At 42.2% G+C, this 18,682-nt stretch overlaps 1 protein-coding gene across 1 annotated transcript in view; it reads right to left on the bottom strand.

The window, feature by feature from the left end:
* The window catches only part of MAP4K3 (mitogen-activated protein kinase kinase kinase kinase 3), a 285,095-nt gene that overhangs the window by 89,808 nt on the left and 176,605 nt on the right, over positions 1 to 18,682 (bottom strand). Inside the window, exons 20-22 of the mRNA XM_018558848.1 lie at positions 18,369 to 18,411; positions 9,227 to 9,389; positions 6,946 to 7,070 (exon numbers count right to left, since the gene is read on the bottom strand). Coding sequence (XP_018414350.1) covers positions 6,946 to 7,070; positions 9,227 to 9,389; positions 18,369 to 18,411 — 331 coding nt within the window. The remainder of the gene's footprint in view (positions 1 to 6,945; positions 7,071 to 9,226; positions 9,390 to 18,368; positions 18,412 to 18,682) is intronic.

Consider the following 18,682-nt stretch of genomic DNA (forward strand, 5'->3'; position numbering starts at 1 on the left):
GTCTCCTTACGGTTCTCCACAGTCCTTGTATAACCACCTCCAGGCTAGCTCCCCACATGTCTCCCTGATGCCATCCTCAGCCTGCTGTGATATCATATGTGTTCCAGTCACATCAGTCCTTCGTGACCAAACATCACAGCAACTTCCAAAACGTGAGTTTTCTTCTCTTCTTTTTTCAACACAGTTAGAGCGCTCTCAACCATTTTGTCAATTGTCATTTCATACAGGGCCCCTCACCCTGCTTACATAGAGCTTGCACACTGTGAACTAAACTTACTGGATTTAAATTTTAATTATAAATTTCTATTTTTAATTTTAAGAACATTTTTATACCTCAAATTTTAAACGCTATTATAAAATAAAATTTCTGTTTTTAAATTTACTGTGGCCATCCCCAGACCAGTGGTGACCCCTTGTAGTGCGCTTTTCCATTTTTTCTTTGTTTTTAGTTATATTCTTGTTGCTGTGAATCTAATGTAGGAAGAGTTCAAATATCTAAAAAATAAATAAATGCAATAACTGCATATGTCCTTGGCCGTCTGGACAAACTTAGTTCTTATATTCCTAAAGTGTTGTACTGAGCCTTCAGACACTAGGCCCTGCCGAAGGATTTTTGCCCACTCTTTCGCAGTCAGGGACACCCAGAAATAAGTAAAAACCGGTCTGAAGGTAAAACTAGCTGAAAAAGAGATAAATACAGGTATCCAGATTTTTTTCACTGGATCCTTTAAGGCAATAGGAATATCCATCATCTTGATAAGGTGAGTCACAGGCATGTCCAATCACCATTGGTGCTAACCACCCCCTTAATTTCTCAGAGAATAGGTAGAAGGTATCAAGGTGTATAGGCACATAAATCATTCCATCACCTCTCTCCCCCTCTGCTTCAGCTGTGGCATATCCCTCGGCATCCTCACATCTAACGGACTGCATTAGTGGTGATGATGTCATGGCTCAATAGACTTATGGATCCCAGGGGAAAAGAGGCCATGAGGACCAGTCTGGCAGCCAGACAGGTCTGTGGATATGGTATTTCTTCTTTGTTTTCACCCCCAAGACAAAATGAGCACTTAAAAAAAATTCCTGGAGTTCTTCTTTAAACATGCCATCAGGGGGGCATAGGCACTTTGCAATGTCCATGTTATACAAAGTGTCCATGTTTTAACAAGTATATGGATAATGCACTTAAAAAAAGTCAACAGATAATGACTCCATCTTCTCATCATCCCTTCTCTTCTTCCACACAGCTATGCAAATCTAACCTCTGATCCATCCCAAATCAACTTCTGTCTGTCTATAACACCATAACTGCAACTTTTATTCCCTGTATGTACATCTAACCTCTACTCCATCATGAATCAACTGCTGTCTATAACAACATAACTGTAACTTTTATTCCCGGTATGTACATCTAACCTCTACTCCATCATGAATCAACTGCTGTCTATAACAACATAACTGTAACTTTTATTCCCGGTATGTACATCTAACCTCTACTCCATCATGAATCAACTGCTGTCTATAACAACATAACTGTAACTTTTATTCCCGGTATGTACATCTAACCTCTACTCCATCATGAATCAACTGCTGTCTATAACAACATAACTGTAACTTTTATTCCCGGTATGTACATCTAACCTCTACTCCATCATGAATCAACTGCTGTCTATAACAACATAACTGTAACTTGTATTCCCGGTATGTACATCTAACCTCTGCTCCATCATTAATCAACTGCTGTCTGTCTATAACAACAAATTATTTTCCTGTTGTATGTTTGATGCCCACTTTTTTTGACATTTACTCACTTTCCTGTTGTTTGTTTAAAAGGCAACGTTATCTTTATGACCTGTCTATATGTTCTCTTAGTGTGAAAACTTTGCTTTTGATCCATGTGTCTTTTATCCTTTTCTAATTGATTAATTAGTATACCCCCCTGGTCCCCATAGTCCTATAAATGTGGATGTGCTTAGGGGGAAAGGCACATTTGCCAGGGGGCATAGGCAAGGCCGGATTAACATAGGGACGGGTGGCGCTCCCGCTCCAGGCCCTCCCCCGCAAATAATAAACCCGAGCTGTCCTGAATTGCGGCCGGGCTGATCATGCAGCCCTCTGATGTGCCTGAGCAGAGAGCCACATCTGTTGCGGCTGCAGTCGTTAATCTCTCCGAGCCCTCTGGAGCCCACACTGACCCCCCCTAGAGCCCGCACTGACCGCCTGAGACCCCGCACTGGCCCTCATAGAGCTGAACTGGCCACCTAAGAACCTGAACAGCCTCATGAGAGCCTGCACAGCCCTGCCAAAACCCTGCACAACTCTCCTGTGACCCTGGAGACATCAGACCGCGAACACAAGAGTATGTAGCTTCATATTATTCTGCAGTGCTTTACACAGTATAACTGGGATTTGTAGTCCTCTATAGTTAGTGGTAATATTCTGATTTGCTGTATAATTTATTGTTGGAATTTGTAGTCCTCTGTAGCTGGTGATATTCTGAATTTCTGTGTAATGTATTACTGGGATTAGTAGTCCTCTATAGTTGGCGGTAATCTGCATTGCTGTATAATGTACTGCTAAGATTTCTAGTCTCTCTACAGCTTAGAGTCAGTGGCAGATCTACCATTGTCGCAGCTGCAACCGGGACCAGGCGACCCACCACTGACTCCAAGCTGTAGAGAGACTACAAATCACAGCCTGGTCAGGAGGAAGAGGGCCCCGGTGACCGTCGCCATTTCCATAAAATGGCCCACAAAAATCCGCAGCACCAGGCCCATAATGCTCTTAATCCGGCCCTGGGCATAGGCACTTTGCAATGTCCATGTTATACAAAGTGTCCATGTTTTAACATGTGTTTAAAAAACATGCACTTAAAAAAAGGTACTATTATATAGCAAGCAGTGCTCTTGACAGACTCCAGGTAATCATGTTTACCCCATCCATATCTCTCTGTTTTAATATCTGATTTCTACTCTTTGTTAACATGCGTTTCCTTCCATTGCTTCTCACAATTGTGGCTTCTCTTCTTAAACTCCATTTCCTTTACCCCACACTCTCCACCCAACAGATTATATATTTCACTCTCTCTCCTGTCCCCTCCCTATTACTGCACTCATCACCTCCTGCTCATTTTGAATCCACATGCCAGGGTTACCTCAAGGACCCTGGGGCATATGCGCTCATATAAAACTCAATCTCATCTCACTTTACTCACCCTTCTACTTCTCCTGACTTCAGGGGATATCTCTGCCAATCATGGCCCTCTGTTTTCTAATATTCACCCTCCAAACCAGCACTACTTTCCTCTGGCAGCAGCCACAATCCACGCACCCTGATTTCTATTCCCCTGCTTCCTAGAAACAGTGCTTCCTTCTCATGTGAACTCTGGAATGCCCGCTCTGTCTGTAACAAACTCACTGCTGTGCACAATCTTTTTTATCTCCCATACCTTTAACAAGCTTGCAGTTACTGAAACCTGGCTTCAAGAATCTGACATTAACTCCCATGGTGGCCTCCACTGGACTCACCCAGACCCAGTGGACAGAAAGGAGGTGAAGTGGGAATCCTTCTATCACCACAATGCACTTTTCAAGTTCTGCCTTCACTTCCTCTCTATCCCTCTCCCCTTTTGAAACCCACTGTAATCGCCTATTCTCTCCAATTTCTCTGAGGATTTCTGTAAAATACCGACCGCTTGGTCCGGTATCTGGCTTTCTTGATTACTTCTCTGCCTGGCTACCCTACTTTCTCTTCTCATAAATACCCACAATCATTTTTGGTGACTTTAACATTGCTAACAACAATAACACCCCAGCATCCACTCAATTTCTTAACATAACCTCTTCTTTTGATCTAACACAATGGGCACATACTCCTCCTCACTCTGATGGTAACATACTACATCTTGTGTTCTCTCACCTATGCACTCCTTGCAACCTCTCCAACACTCCTTTTCCCCTCTCAGACCCCAACCTTGTCAGTTTCACATTCACCTTGTCCCCAACCCTGAATCCCCCTACACAGCACACCGTCACCCGGAGAAACCTTCGCCACCTCAACCCTTCTCTTCTCCACTCTGCTACTCACTTCCTCTATGACATAATCTCACCCCTGTCCTGGCTACTTCTGTCTTCAACAGCTTGCTCTCATCCTCCCTAGACACATTGGCTCCCCTCACTACACTCAGACTTAGTCCACGTCCACTACAACCGGGGCAAACAGACGAAACCAGACATCTAAAAAGACATGGCCGCGCTCTTGAGCGACTGTGGCGGAAAACTAGGTCTCTGCATGACTTCACCCTGTAGCTGCCCTCTTAAAATATAATTCCTCCCTCCATGCTGCCAAACAGACTTATTTTGTCACTCTCATTAACCCACTCTCATCCAAACCTCGTCAACTCTTTTCTACTTTTAACTCTCTACTATGTCCACCACCCACTGACTGACTGTCCAGGACATTGCCATTCATTTCAAAAACAAAATAGATACAATTCGGGATCAGATCGCCACTGGCCAGTCACCTTCCCCTATTAATGTACCAGACCCACCATAACACTTGTTACTTTCCTCTTTTGACCCTGTCACCACGGAGGAGGTTACAAAGCTTTTCTCTGACACCTACCTTACCACTTGTCCCCTGGACCCTGTTCCCTCACCACTACTTCGGTCAACCTCTTACTCTATCCTACACTCTCTTACTCACATTTTCAATCTTTCCCTCTGTACTGGCATCTTTTCCTCCCTAATAAAGCATGTGCTGGTCACCCCAATACCCAAAAACCCCTCACTGGACCCTACAAACATTAATCTCAGACCAATCTCCTTACTCCCATTTACCTCCAAACTCCTAGAACGCCTTATCTACAGCCGCTTGAGCTGCCACCTCACTCATAACAACCTTTTCGACCCCTACAGTTTGGCTTTTGCCCCCTACACGCCACTGAAACCGCCCTCCTAAAACTCACTGACTTACTAACTGCTAAAAACAATGGCCACTACTCCTTACACTTTCTTTTAGACCTTTCTGCTGCTTTTGACACTGTTGACCACTTCTCCTCAAAAAACTCCACTCGCTTGGTCTACAAGACTCTGCCCTCTCATGGTTCTCGTCCTAACTATCTAAACGCTTCCTTAGTGTTACCTACAAATCTAACTCCTCCCTTCCTCTTTCTGAAGGGTCCCCCAAGGCTCTGCCCTTGGATCCCTTTTCTTCTCTATTTACACTTCCTCCCTTGGTCAGGTAATAACCTCACATGGCTTCCAATACCATCTGTATGCCGATGACACTCAAATCTATCTTTCTACTCCACAACTCACCCCCCTCAGTGTCCTTGCATGTCACTAATCTACTAACTGACATATTCATCCACTCACTTGTTCTCTCCCGTCTTCACTATTGCCACTCCCTCCTCATTGGCCCACCTCCACAAAGGCTTACCCTGCCTTTAGTCTATCACGAATGCTGCTGCTAGACTCATCCACCTTACCAACGGCTTTGTGTCTGCAACCCCCCTCTGCCAATCCTTCCACTAGCTTCCAATCACCCAAAGGATAAAATTCAAAATATTAACAACCACTTACACAGCCATCCAGAACTCTGCCCCTGGATATATCTTAAACCTTGTCTCAAAGTATCAGCCTAACCGTCCCCTCCACTCTTCTAAAGACCTTCTGCTTTACAGCTCCCTTGTCAGCTCCTTCCATGCTCGCCTCCAGGACTTCTCTAGAGTCTCTCCCATCCTCTGGAACTTTTTACCCCAGCCTGTCTGTCTTTCTGCTACTCTGACTGCCTTTAGGCGATCCCTAAAGACTCATCTCTTCAGGGAAGCCTATACCACCTCAAACTAACCACTGAAACATGACGTTCTCAAACAATTCGTCCCGTCACACCTACCTCCTTATGTATCACTTGCCCCTCCCTTTTAGAGTGTTAGCCCTCATGGGCAGGACCCTCCTTACCATCTTGTCTTAAATTGTACTGTAATTGTAATGTCTTCCTTATATTGTAAAGCGCTGCGCAAACTGTTATATACAGGATTTATATTATTATAAATCCTGTATAATAATAATCAGATTTAAAGGAGAACTATGAGGTGAGTGAAAATCACTCATCCTCATAGTTTGAGCTGACCCAGTGCTGACTGGCGGAACGGACGGGGGAGGGTTCAGCTGGCTCTGCCTCTAGATTGGCAGAGCCAGCTGTCAATCACGCAGCTGGGTGGATCTCGACAGTAATGTCGGGATCCGTCCCGGCTGCGGCGGTCTCAGTATACCGCGAGCTGTAGCTTGCGATATACTGAGCTTTGGGTCACAGGAGGATGCTAGTTTATGTCCTCCTGTGACCCTTAGGAGAACTATGGGGGGAAACACTGACCCCATAGTTATCCTTTAGGGAAGCAGTTATCAAGGAAACAGAAGGTGGTACTATTTAAGAGACCTCTACACTAGAGCCTGCACTAGAGTCCTTGCAGCTGTAACGTGAGCAACCAGGCTAAAGCAGCACCTCTTTAATGCTCGGTAAACAGGCAACATAGTAAAGGGAAAGAGAGCTTTTTGAGTTGAAGCAGAAGGTTAGTTATGCATAATAGTGACACAGAACCCCACACACACACAGCCTACTTATCATTTTAGGAAGAGTAAATGCTTCAGATAATCTCCCTATCTGGGGGCCTGGTATGACAATGAGCAACAAGGTGGCTGCTGCAGTATATATTTAGATCTGGGGGTCAAAGAACCAAGCTGCTACTGCAGTGATTCAACTTCATCCAGAAGAGATGAACAGTAAGCTAAATTGGGCTAACTTGTTATGTGTAGGGAATATAGCTACTCGGATTAACTGTGCCTTTTGATTTGCCTAGTTTCAAACCTCCTAGAGGCAGAGCATATATCCATAGGTTTGTTGTGTCCTTTAATGAATTATGGGAAAAAAATTATTTACACTAACCGGCAAATCTTTTTTTTCTTTCCGTGTAGGCACACTCAATGACTTGGAAGTCCGATTATCAAGCTGCAGAGAAAGTAACACATTTTCCCGATCCCCATTGACTTGGATTGAGCCCACTCCATTTCCTGTGGAAAAGTAGAAATGACAAAACATTTTACTGTTCCAACTCAATGCACATTCTGATATTACCAAAGATTACAGCTCTGCAATATTCTGGTTTAGATTATATAAAAACACAACAGTAGAAAACAAATGGCATTTACCTTTTTCCTCCTCAAGGTCAACTATCAGTTGAGCAGATATGACATGGTCAATGTCATGCTTTTCTTTTTTACCTTTTGTCAGCAGATGTAAATTTATAGACGATTAATTTTGCATGTACGCATAGAAGTGTCTATTGAGCAACACATATTAGGCATCTTTTACACCTGCCACAGGCAGTGGTATAGTTGTAGGACCATCAATTAGGTTTACACTTAAATTGAGCTAAACACGTGGCATGGCGAACTGTGTTCACAGACAAAAGATTGTTGGAAGTATTCCTGAGCCCATGCAGTGATGTCCATCACAGAATCATGCCTTTTTTTAATGTAGTGCAATCTGAGTACCTGAAGATCTGGGGCATCCAATATTGCGTTTCGGCCTGGCGCAAATCTGAATCTTTTGATGATGTTATGTACTGTAGATGATGATATATATAAAGTAAAAGGTGCACGGAAATTGAATTTTCAGGCCGCAACCAAAAATAAAACTCTTTTGTCTTTTTTTCTAACCTTATAAATATTTAATTTTTTTTTTAACTTTACTGTTGGGGGCTCTGGGGAAATATTAGGGGTCTAAACAAACCCCTGATATTCCCCTTTTGAAATAGATAAAGAGATTGAGGACACAAGAGTCATGAATCTCTTTTTCTGCAGCCCCTGTATTCCTGTCCATTCATAAGTTGTGGATATAGTATGAGATACTATGATAAAAATGTGATTCCTTGATAAAAATGTCTAAGGATTCACTGAAAAGCCATGGATAGATAAAAGGCTCATTCTGGATATCTGTGAAGCATGTCTCCATGCATTAGCAAAAGGACATGGGCAGGAGTTCCAGCTGCTGAAGGACAGATGAACACGTGATAATGGAAGCAGGATCCTGGGTCATGCGCTTAGTTCAAACAGCAAGTGTCTGACAAACTGCCATTGTTGCAACAGCAGGTTGCATAGATGGACCGGATAGAGCAAAATATGTGCATGCACGCGGGTGTAGGGCACCTAATTTTTTTTTTTAACTTAACTTGATTGCTATAAGTTAGGGGACTAACAAGCCCCCTACATAACAACCAATATTCAATGACAGGTCCTCTTTATGGAGACATCAGGGGTCTCCAAGACGCCTACTGTCACCTTGGGACCCTCAAAGAAGCAGAGATCTGCTTCACCAGATTCTCCTCTGGCTATAGCAGCCAGAGAAATGACAGCTAAAGGCGGAAGTGATGTAATACACATTGCTTCCGCCTTTAGAGAGAGAGAGAGGAGGAGAGATCAGCAGTGGGGGACATCGTAGCCAGGGATAACCGGCAGCGGTGTTGAGGGAGGGAGGGGCAGGTAGCGGGGCAGTGGAGGGGGCACATGTTTCTGGTTGTTATACAAGTGATGGGCCGGCTGTAGAGCCGGCGGAACGCTTGTACGTAACACCTGGTAACGGCAGTTTACATTCCCAGCAGGGTTCTGGGGAGCAGGAAAAAAAAAAAATCACATACATGTTCGTCCACGTGTTGGGAAGAGGTTGCCGTCCGCTCATGTTTTTACAATGGGCAAATGGTTAACGACAGGAACATCCTCAAAGGGTCTGTCAGTCTTAAGTCAGAAAACTGCGGGGTCTACAACAGGGATTGCCCACTTTTTCCAGAAATCTCTCTTCTATAGGGTAAAGCTTGGGGGCGGGGGCGCATAAAGTTTTTCAGGGTGAAGCCACCATACAAAACAAGTGTACAGGGAAGGTTTTAGCAGGCTTGGGCATTTTCTTTTATTGACCCCATGCTTGTGAACTTAGCTCAAATTGATTAAAGCAGTCCCAGTTCTAGGTCAGTGAGGACCAACATAGTGAGTTGGTGGAAGAGATGGTGGCAGAATGAGAGCCCCTCCTGTACTGAACCCTAGGAGTCAGATGAGGAATTCTTTCATTCACATTACATATATTAACCACATATCGTAATTAGAGTACAATATTTTTACAATATTTGTCCTTTGCCAGGACAATTATTTTGAAGTATATTACAATTTATAAATACCTAAAACACTTGACTTTTGGGGAGGTAACCGGGGAGGTGGTGGTCTAGGAGGTACATAAGAAGCTGGTCGTGCTGGGCTTTCTGAAATAGGACATCTCTTTATTGTTCCTTGGTTGTCATCTTCAGGAGCACTAGATTCTTGTGGTATGAATATTGATTTAGGCTGAAAAAACACAATGAAACACATTAAAATAATAAAAAATTGTAGCAAAATGTCAGGACCGCCAACAAGTCAAAAAGAATGAGAGAGAGAGAAAAGAAAGAATAACTACAAGTCAGGGTAAAATATTTAGGGCTACACACAGGATAGTAGGAAGAAGTGGATGGTGTAATAGAGGTATAGGGCTATGCCCCCCAGGAACCATGAAGATTTTGTAATTGGCTTCAAATAAACATGAGTTCTGTGAGCCTTAAACCGCTGTATCCTATATCTGTGACCACTATTTAGGATCTAGTGGAATCACATTCCCAATTGTTTTATTTTAATACGTAGGTGGTGCTGGGTCACTTTTAAGAAGAGGGCTGTTTACCAAGGAGAATATAAATTAAGGGTCATGGGAAAGTTTGTGAGCTTTAGAGTTGATTGTAAATAGATCTTAATTTGGAAGTATCAGAGTAACTCTGTAGAGGCAGCATGTTGCGTGATCTGTAGCGAAAGGAAGGTGACATTACAGCATAGTTTTTTTTAAAATATTTTAGAGTTGCCCTTCTGCTTGAAAGAATCAAGAGTGTCATATGCAAGTTGTTATAATCAATGCATTTATAATTACTGGTCCTTTGTTGAAAATACTCAATAAAATATTATTGTTTCTTTTAATTTAATTTTAAGATAAATAAAGACATGTTATATATCACAACTTTTAAATCTGTGTCTGTATTGTATGTTCAAAAATATATAACAGTACTCGTACTCGCCCAAATATGCTCCCGATACTGATTTCGATACCGGAACTTCCAGTTTTAGGAAGCCGAGGGGCGTGTAATTGACCAGAAAGCCGGCTCCATGCTTCCTCGTCACCTGGTGAGGAAGGAACATGGAGTCGTCTTCCCAGCCAATCAGGGAGCCGGACAGCATCTAATGACTTGCTGCCCGACTTCCTGATTAGTCGGAAAGCTGGCCAATAAGGAAGTGAGTCATTACCCGCCCCCCTGGCTTCCTGATTTGCCAGAAAGCCAGCTCCATGCTTCCTCCTTTACCTGGTGACGAGGGAGCATGAAGCCAGCTTCCTGGCTAATCAGGAAGCTGGGTGGCATGCAAGGACTACACCTTTTTTGCCATTTTTAGTTTATTAGTATACTAATGATACAGGAGCACATTTTGCAATGTACTCCTGTAATAAAAAAATCCACCCTAAGCTTGCAATTCAGTATAATATATTGTGGGCGGGGCTAAGCTCTGTGTTGAGAAGCGATCCCAACAATATTGTTGGGATGCTCCCCACTCTTCCTCTCCTCCCATTGAGTGACAGTGCCTTGTAGGAGCTGCTGCACATTCATGAATACCAGCGCAGGCGCTACACTCCTGCCTCCCCTCCACGATGCTACTGGTCTTTTGTTCTAGTGCAGCCTGAACACAAGAAAAAGCAGTTTGCATTGTCAAGGGTGGTGACAGTTCACACCACAGCATTCCGGTGATGTGCGCTAAAAACCCCCCAAAAAAACAAAGTATTGCATACAGTACTATATTACATATTGGTGTAATGAAGTGTACAGCGCTAAATGCCCTTCAGGAAATTAGATAACGGTAGGGATCATATGGTGTCACCTCCGTGTCAAGCAATCGTGAAACAGTGTATATATATAATAAATATTTGTGTAAAAACTTATAGTACGTTATAAAATGTGTCAGTAGGTGTCATAAAAGGCGTGTCATACATGAACCTTGTTCAATAAATAAACAAAAATCTTCAAAGAACATGTGTCATATATGTGAAAAAAATATTATTGTGAAAACAATATTAAATAAATAAACATGTGTCATAAGCGCAAGTTAGTTTGGTTCACTATATTACATATTATATTATATGGTGAGCCCATAGAACTTTATAAATTCTTACTTGTGACATTTCAATAAAGCTCTAACAAAAAAGAAAAATGCACATGCACACCAGCAGCCATGCGGTTGAGCGCGGCTGCTGGTGTGAAGAGCTATGTATGAGCTCCCGTGCCTGTTTTGAAAACTAAAGTGTCCTGTATAGGTGCTCACATTTGTGAAAGAATGGGTCACTCTCAGAAGCTCAGTGAATTCAAGTGTGGTACTGTGATAGGTTGCCACCTGTGCAATAAGTTCATCTGTGAAACTGCCTAGCTACTAAATATTCCACGGTCAACTGTTAGTGGTATTATAGCAAAGTGGAAGCAACTGGGAACAAAAGCACCTCAACCACGGAGTAGTAGGCCACGTAAAATGACAGAGCGGGGTCAGCGCATGCTGAAGAGCACAGTACCCAGAAGTCGCCAACTGTCTGCAGAGTCAATAGCTACAGAGCTCCAAACTTTGTGTGGCCTTCAGATTGGCACAACAACAGTGTATAGAGAGCTTCATGGAATGGGTTTCCATGGCCGAGCAGCAGCATCCAAGCCTATCATCACCAAGTGCAATGCAAAGCGTCGGATGCAGTGGTGTAAAGCACGCCGCCACTGGACTCTAGAGAAGTGGAGACGTGTTCTCTGGAGTGATGAATCACGCTTCTCTCTGTCTGGCAATCCGATGGACGTGTCTGGGTTTGGCGGTTGCCAGAAGAACGGTACTTACCTGACATTGTGCCAAGTGTAAAGTTTGGTGGAGGGGGGATTATGGTGGGGAGTTGTTTTTCAGGGGGTGGGCTTGGACCCTTAGTTCCAGTGAAGGCATCAGCATACAAGACATTTAGGACAATTTCATGCTCCAACTTGCTGGGAACAGTTTGGGGATGGCCCCTTCCTGTTCCAAACATGACTGCACACCAATGCACAAAGCAAGGTCCATAAAGACATGGATGAGCCCTCCAGGGTGTGGCACCCCAGTCAGAAGCCAGAGTTAGCCTGTGTGGCCGGACTGCTGGACGGGCACCTGTGCATGCACATGCGCATCGTCCTACACAGAGGATTGTGCGCAGCCGCATGCCCCTCCTTGTCCTCACATGTTCCCACTATCCAGGGGTGTTTGGACTGGAGCAGCAAGAGAGGCCGCCCTCGTCATCTCAGGCTCCCCCTAAGGTAAGTGACAACACCTCTGCGCTGTCAAGATATAGCGGGCAATTGCCCGCTATATGCTGAGTTTTGGGTCACAGGAGATCATTAGTATATGTTCTCTTGTGAACCTGAAGAGTACTATGGCCAAAAAGGCCATCGTTCTCTTTTTAAGCTGTACGTGGGCATACACCATACACACCATTGCTATGTATATGTTCTTGTATATGCTCAACATATTGGGTTTGCCAGACCCCATCCTTTGCTATAGAGCTGCCCTATTTAACCAGGATGGTGGACTGGTGTTGTAACTGTAATTTCTGGGTCCATATATAAAAGGAAACCTGTAATCTTCCTTTACAGGGAACATGGATAAACCCCTAACTTCCTTTAATTTATTGGTCCAAACCATTGACTAGGGTCACAATGAGAATTATTGCTACAGCTTTACCCTCTCTGGGTCTACCCTTTATTCTTTCACCACTGTAACCTTCTCATTGATGTAATAGCTGCTAAAATAATACACTTGCATCACTTTGCTAATAGAATGCAAAATTCTGACCAGATGGTATAGTGTACCCACTGCACAAATTGTTTACTAATTTCTCAAGCGTATTTTGGTGTTGTAATGAAAAACCTGGCACCCTTCTACACACAAGGGGGGATTATGGTGGGGAGTTGTTTTTCAGGGGGTGGGCTTGGACCCTTAGTTCCAGTGAAGGCATCAGCATACAAGACATTTAGGACAATTTCATGCTCCAACTTGCTGGGAACAGTTTGGGGATGGCCCCTTCCTGTTCCAAACATGACTGCACACCAATGCACAAAGCAAGGTCCATAAAGACATGGATGAGCCCTCCAGGGTGTGGCACCCCAGTCAGAAGCCAGAGTTAGCCTGTGTGGCCGGACTGCTGGACGGGCACCTGTGCATGCACATGCGCATCGTCCTACACAGAGGATTGTGCGCAGCCGCATGCCCCTCCTTGTCCTCACATGTTCCCACTATCCAGGGGTGTTTGGACTGGAGCAGCAAGAGAGGCCGCCCTCGTCATCTCAGGCTCCCCCTAAGGTAAGTGACAACACCTCTGCGCTGTCAAGATATAGCGGGCAATTGCCCGCTATATGCTGAGTTTTGGGTCACAGGAGATCATTAGTATATGTTCTCTTGTGAACCTGAAGAGTACTATGGCCAAAAAGGCCATCGTTCTCTTTTTAAGCTGTACGTGGGCATACACCATACACACCATTGCTATGTATATGTTCTTGTATATGCTCAACATATTGGGTTTGCCAGACCCCATCCTTTGCTATAGAGCTGCCCTATTTAACCAGGATGGTGGACTGGTGTTGTAACTGTAATTTCTGGGTCCATATATAAAAGGAAACCTGTAATCTTCCTTTACAGGGAACATGGATAAACCCCTAACTTCCTTTAATTTATTGGTCCAAACCATTGACTAGGGTCACAATGAGAATTATTGCTACAGCTTTACCCTCTCTGGGTCTACCCTTTATTCTTTCACCACTGTAACCTTCTCATTGATGTAATAGCTGCTAAAATAATACACTTGCATCACTTTGCTAATAGAATGCAAAATTCTGACCAGATGGTATAGTGTACCCACTGCACAAATTGTTTACTAATTTCTCAAGCGTATTTTGGTGTTGTAATGAAAAACCTGGCACCCTTCTACACACGTTTCGGGAATGGCACAACTACAATCCTTTTGGCTAAAAGTCACAGAAAACATCCACAAACCTGTGGATGCACGTTTAGACGTGCGCCCAGCCACGTATCTTCTCCATCTCACTTTCCACAGTAGAATTAATAAAACTCCCAACTGATACAGCTCTTAAACAGTGCAAGTGTGTGTACCCTAGCCACAAGAAAACAATCCAACCCACCTACTGTAGAGATGTGGTCACATAGGATGCGCAAAACCATACTGATCGAAAACCTGACCGCATCCCTGTATGACAAGTAGGACACATTTTGCTCCACATGGTATGCTTGGATTTGGTGTTAAGAGTCATCAGACCACCAGAGGGCACAGACAGCGGTTGTGATGCTCTAGCACAAAGGGGGTGATTGGTAGAGTTCCTCTTCCCCCCCTACGCTCATTCATCTCATCATTGCCCATCACCACACTCAGCCCCCACCCACCCCACCTACTGCCCTCCCCTGTTTTGTTTTGTGTATTACTTTACCTTTCCTCTTGTCAACCCATCCAACCCCACTTGTCTTAACGCTTCTTTTCCATACCTCACACTAACTCCAATCTTCTTTGATAACCCTTTGGACGCTCATCCTTTATATAATTGGCATGGTTCATCAGGAGTTTCCCTGGGTTTAAATGCTAATTGTGTTCTGACTATATCTAATATAGTAAATAAGTTGCGCTAGATCTAAGTGAATGTGAATACCAGAGTAAAGAATAAATCATAAACAACACATAAACATCTATATAAATACCGTAATTTTCTATCTCATGTTGTGATCGGTACGTCAGTGTGTAAATGTCCAAGAAATTATTGAGACATGTGATATGTGGAACGTGTATTCATCCACCCCACAATATATCAATAAATATATGTGTGACAGACGCGCCGGGCTCACTTATTGTAGCTCGGAGTAATCTGTGACAAACAAGCAAAAAACAAATAATGCAACCTAGTTGAAAATCCTTATATAAATAACCCGTGGGTCTAGCACTTTTGCATGTGTAAACTTAATCTGGTGAACAACAATAGTGATTTCAATACCTAATCGTGAAAGTATAATAATAATAAGAATATGCACACACTTTTTAGTATCTCAGTGGCCCGAAAATGGGCAGTGAGTGAATCCAAATTAGTGAAATCAAATATATATTCTAATTCCCCTCTTGAATGTGTACAAGGTGTTAAATATTTAAAACAATCCCAACAAAATAACAAACAGGCACAAAAATAAACGGAATAATCTCAGCAATAATTTTACTTTTGCATGACTGTTTAAAACATTCCTGTCCGTATCTGCAGGATATGTGTAAAATCTAGTTCTTATGGAGGTAATGCATGTCTGTAAACCAACTGTGAATATGTGAACCCTGGGATGGGGAATAGGAATGGATTAACCCCTTCCGTGGGATCATATATGCAGTACACCTTAAATGAGAAAGGGGAGCTGTAGTTTCGTCTATATGGAACCCCTTCTATATCGTACATTTTATAGATCTGGGTTATGAACTCAAATTAGGTACATATACAGGTCTTAAATTTGGATGTCAGGGGTATTACCATACATATATGCAATCTTTAGACCCTGAAGGATTCCACTATATTCTTCACATTTATTATATCCTTATTCAGCTAGATCAGGTTACTAAGGTGTTTATACAGGGGAGTGATCTGACATGGGGTATATAGCCAGACAGGAACATTTGTTAGTTTCTACCAAAGGATCTAACCTTATTTTATAAAAAGCCTATTGCATTTTCTGAACTTGCTTACCCAGAACTGCAAGAGGTCTATTAATGACAATTTTGGTGCGCGAATGCATCAACATACACACAAAAATTGCAAAAAATACCTTTGCAAATGCTTTTATTATGTGTGGAACCTGTGATATGAACATTCACGTTGCTGTACAACAGCAGTTGTCTCTCCAGCTGTGGTTATACTACAAGTCCCATGTGGCATTGTAAGACTTATAGCCACAGGCATTACTCCCAAAGACAGGAGCTGGAGGGCCAAAGTTTGGCTACATCTGCTGTAAAAGATATCTTAAAGTGATAGCAAGTCTGTGCATGTTTTCAACAATTTTTAGTCTAACCTTACTATTATGGTGTTTGTGTTTTGATATTCTTCACATTTTGTTTTAGTATATTATTTTATTGATCTATTGTATGTAGTAATTCCTTTTGTAAAAAATAATTAAAAAAAAAAATTCACTTGTGCTTTGATTATATATAAACTACTTTTTGGGGATGTCCATTAACTATCCTTTTTAGTATCTTTTTATTTGTAATAATTTAATGGTGGTCTGTTTTTCTGACCTTGGCTAAATTTACTAAGCGCTAGTTCCCACCAAGTGCAGACCAGTTACAGAACCGATCAAAACTGTGTCCAAGGTATTCCAGGCTCTAGTTCACACCAGAGCGTTCTGTTCTAGAGCATGTAGAAAAACTGCAGCATGCCCTATTTTTTCTGCTCGGGAACGCACCAAAACGTATGCAAACGCCCTGGAACACATTGAATGACCATTTTAGGCTAAAATAAATAAATATATATATATTTATTTTTGTACAAAAACAGCACAGAACACATCAAAACGCACTCCACTGCATGTGCAGAAACATATGCAGATCTGGTCTGCATTTGGTGTGAACAAGCCCTAAACATTAACAGTAGGTGAATCTTCCCAATGCATGTGTTTTAAATGAGTAATTGAGTCACCATCAGTCACAGTCACACTCACTGCTTTATAAATATGCCCCTAAGCAATACATATATATTTTTTTCCAGAACAAACAAAGCTTTCTTTTGGTAATATTGTCTTACAAATATGAACTGTTTAAGCAACTTATAGACAAAACAATATAAGAAGTGTTTAAAACAACTGCTGTTACAAAAACTAAAAGAAAAAAAAAATATGTATGAATTGTATTCACATTTACAATGACACTAAAATTACATTTCTGGTACAGAGCATTGTGAAGTTATTTACAAATAGAAAAAATTAGTTTTTTTTAAATTTAGATCTTTCACATTTTAGAGCAAGACTAAAGGAATCGAGGAACAAAACCAAAAAGAAAAGAATTACAAAAAAGCAGAAAAATAATAGCTAAAAGGAGGAATGGGTAAATTGGGGTGAATGAGGTTAATAAGGGGTTAAAACACATTTTATCTATTTTTTTTTTTACTTGAAAGGTTTCTTTAATGAACTTGTATGCAGATCAAAGGTCTGCAAATAAAACAATAAATAAGATGTAACAATAATTTTGTTACATGGTCTTTCTCAATGAAGCTTCCGAACACTGCTTGGAATTCATATTTTACACAGCAGTGGCTGCGTATTTTGACAGATGGAATTTGCCATCAATAGCAGCTGGGAAGTGACGAAGGGGAAGATGAACAGGCTGTAAAAAGAGCTCACTAGACCGCAGAGTGGCTTGTATGGTTTTATAATTGAATTGTCCTTTTTATTATTTAGTGTGCAAACGCATTCTAGATGCGACGTTCATGCTCTACCACCAACAGAAGCCACTTAGGACGGTATAGCTAATGTCAACCTAGGTGTACATGAGATACGTTTTAGGCTAACTTGTTAGCCGTATTTGTGGGAGGAACCCCACACATTTAACCCCCCCGTTTCCCCTACTCACCTGTCGGTCCGAGACACCCCACCCGCCCTTACCCCTTCTGATAACATTTTACTCTTTGAGTATGCCCCCTTATTTGCATACTGACCATAGTGACCACGGCACACCTCAGATCAAGTTAGGCAGGTGCTTCATCTCAATGTTCAGGTACGTATCAGTGGGGCTCTGACTACAAATACAAGCGCCACAGCATTTTTGTTTGTCTGACTAGCCACCACATTTGGCGAATGTCCTATAAACATCCTCTCTTGAAACTGATCTTCCTTCCTCTTAATACATAAGATGCATGTCGAACATAGCATAGTTTTGTAAGACTAATAATATAAGATGGGGCATTTTCTCTAACATCAAGCAGAAGGTGTGTTTGTCTATGATCAAAAAGTTATTTATTTCATGCAAGCAGGCATTTCAATAGTTTTATATACTCTTCCACCCAAAACGTGTCCTAGTTTGTGTTTGTAAAAAGGAATATAATCTGTAAGGAGATAAGATATATGTGAAGGGTCCATGTAGTCTGCGATGCAGTGAAGAATTTGTAGATATTAAATATATGACTAAAACAAACTGCATTAATACAGAAATATCACAATTAAACATACAGCACTAACCTTTGGCGGTAAAGGTGGTGGCACCTTGGGCTTTATGGTAGCACTGGGAAAGAAGAGCAAACAAAGTAAGACAAGGAAGAAAAAAAAACCCACCAAGAAAGACCCTTACAACACTGGATCAACAACAGAAAAATTCAACATCCTGATTATCAGACATATACACTGCTTTAAAGTATTAGGCAACTAGTACATTTGTCAAAATAGGTCACATTAGCTAAAAATAAAGTTTGGCTGAAGGAGGCAGCGAGGCTCAGGTCTACGAATAGCAGCAGACAACATCAACAACTCAAAAAGTATACTCACTGATCATTCTC

Source organism: Nanorana parkeri, unplaced genomic scaffold, assembly GCF_000935625.1.
Source record: "Nanorana parkeri isolate BGI_ZX_2015 unplaced genomic scaffold, ASM93562v1 scaffold363, whole genome shotgun sequence".
Classification (NCBI taxonomy): domain Eukaryota; kingdom Metazoa; phylum Chordata; class Amphibia; order Anura; family Dicroglossidae; genus Nanorana; species Nanorana parkeri.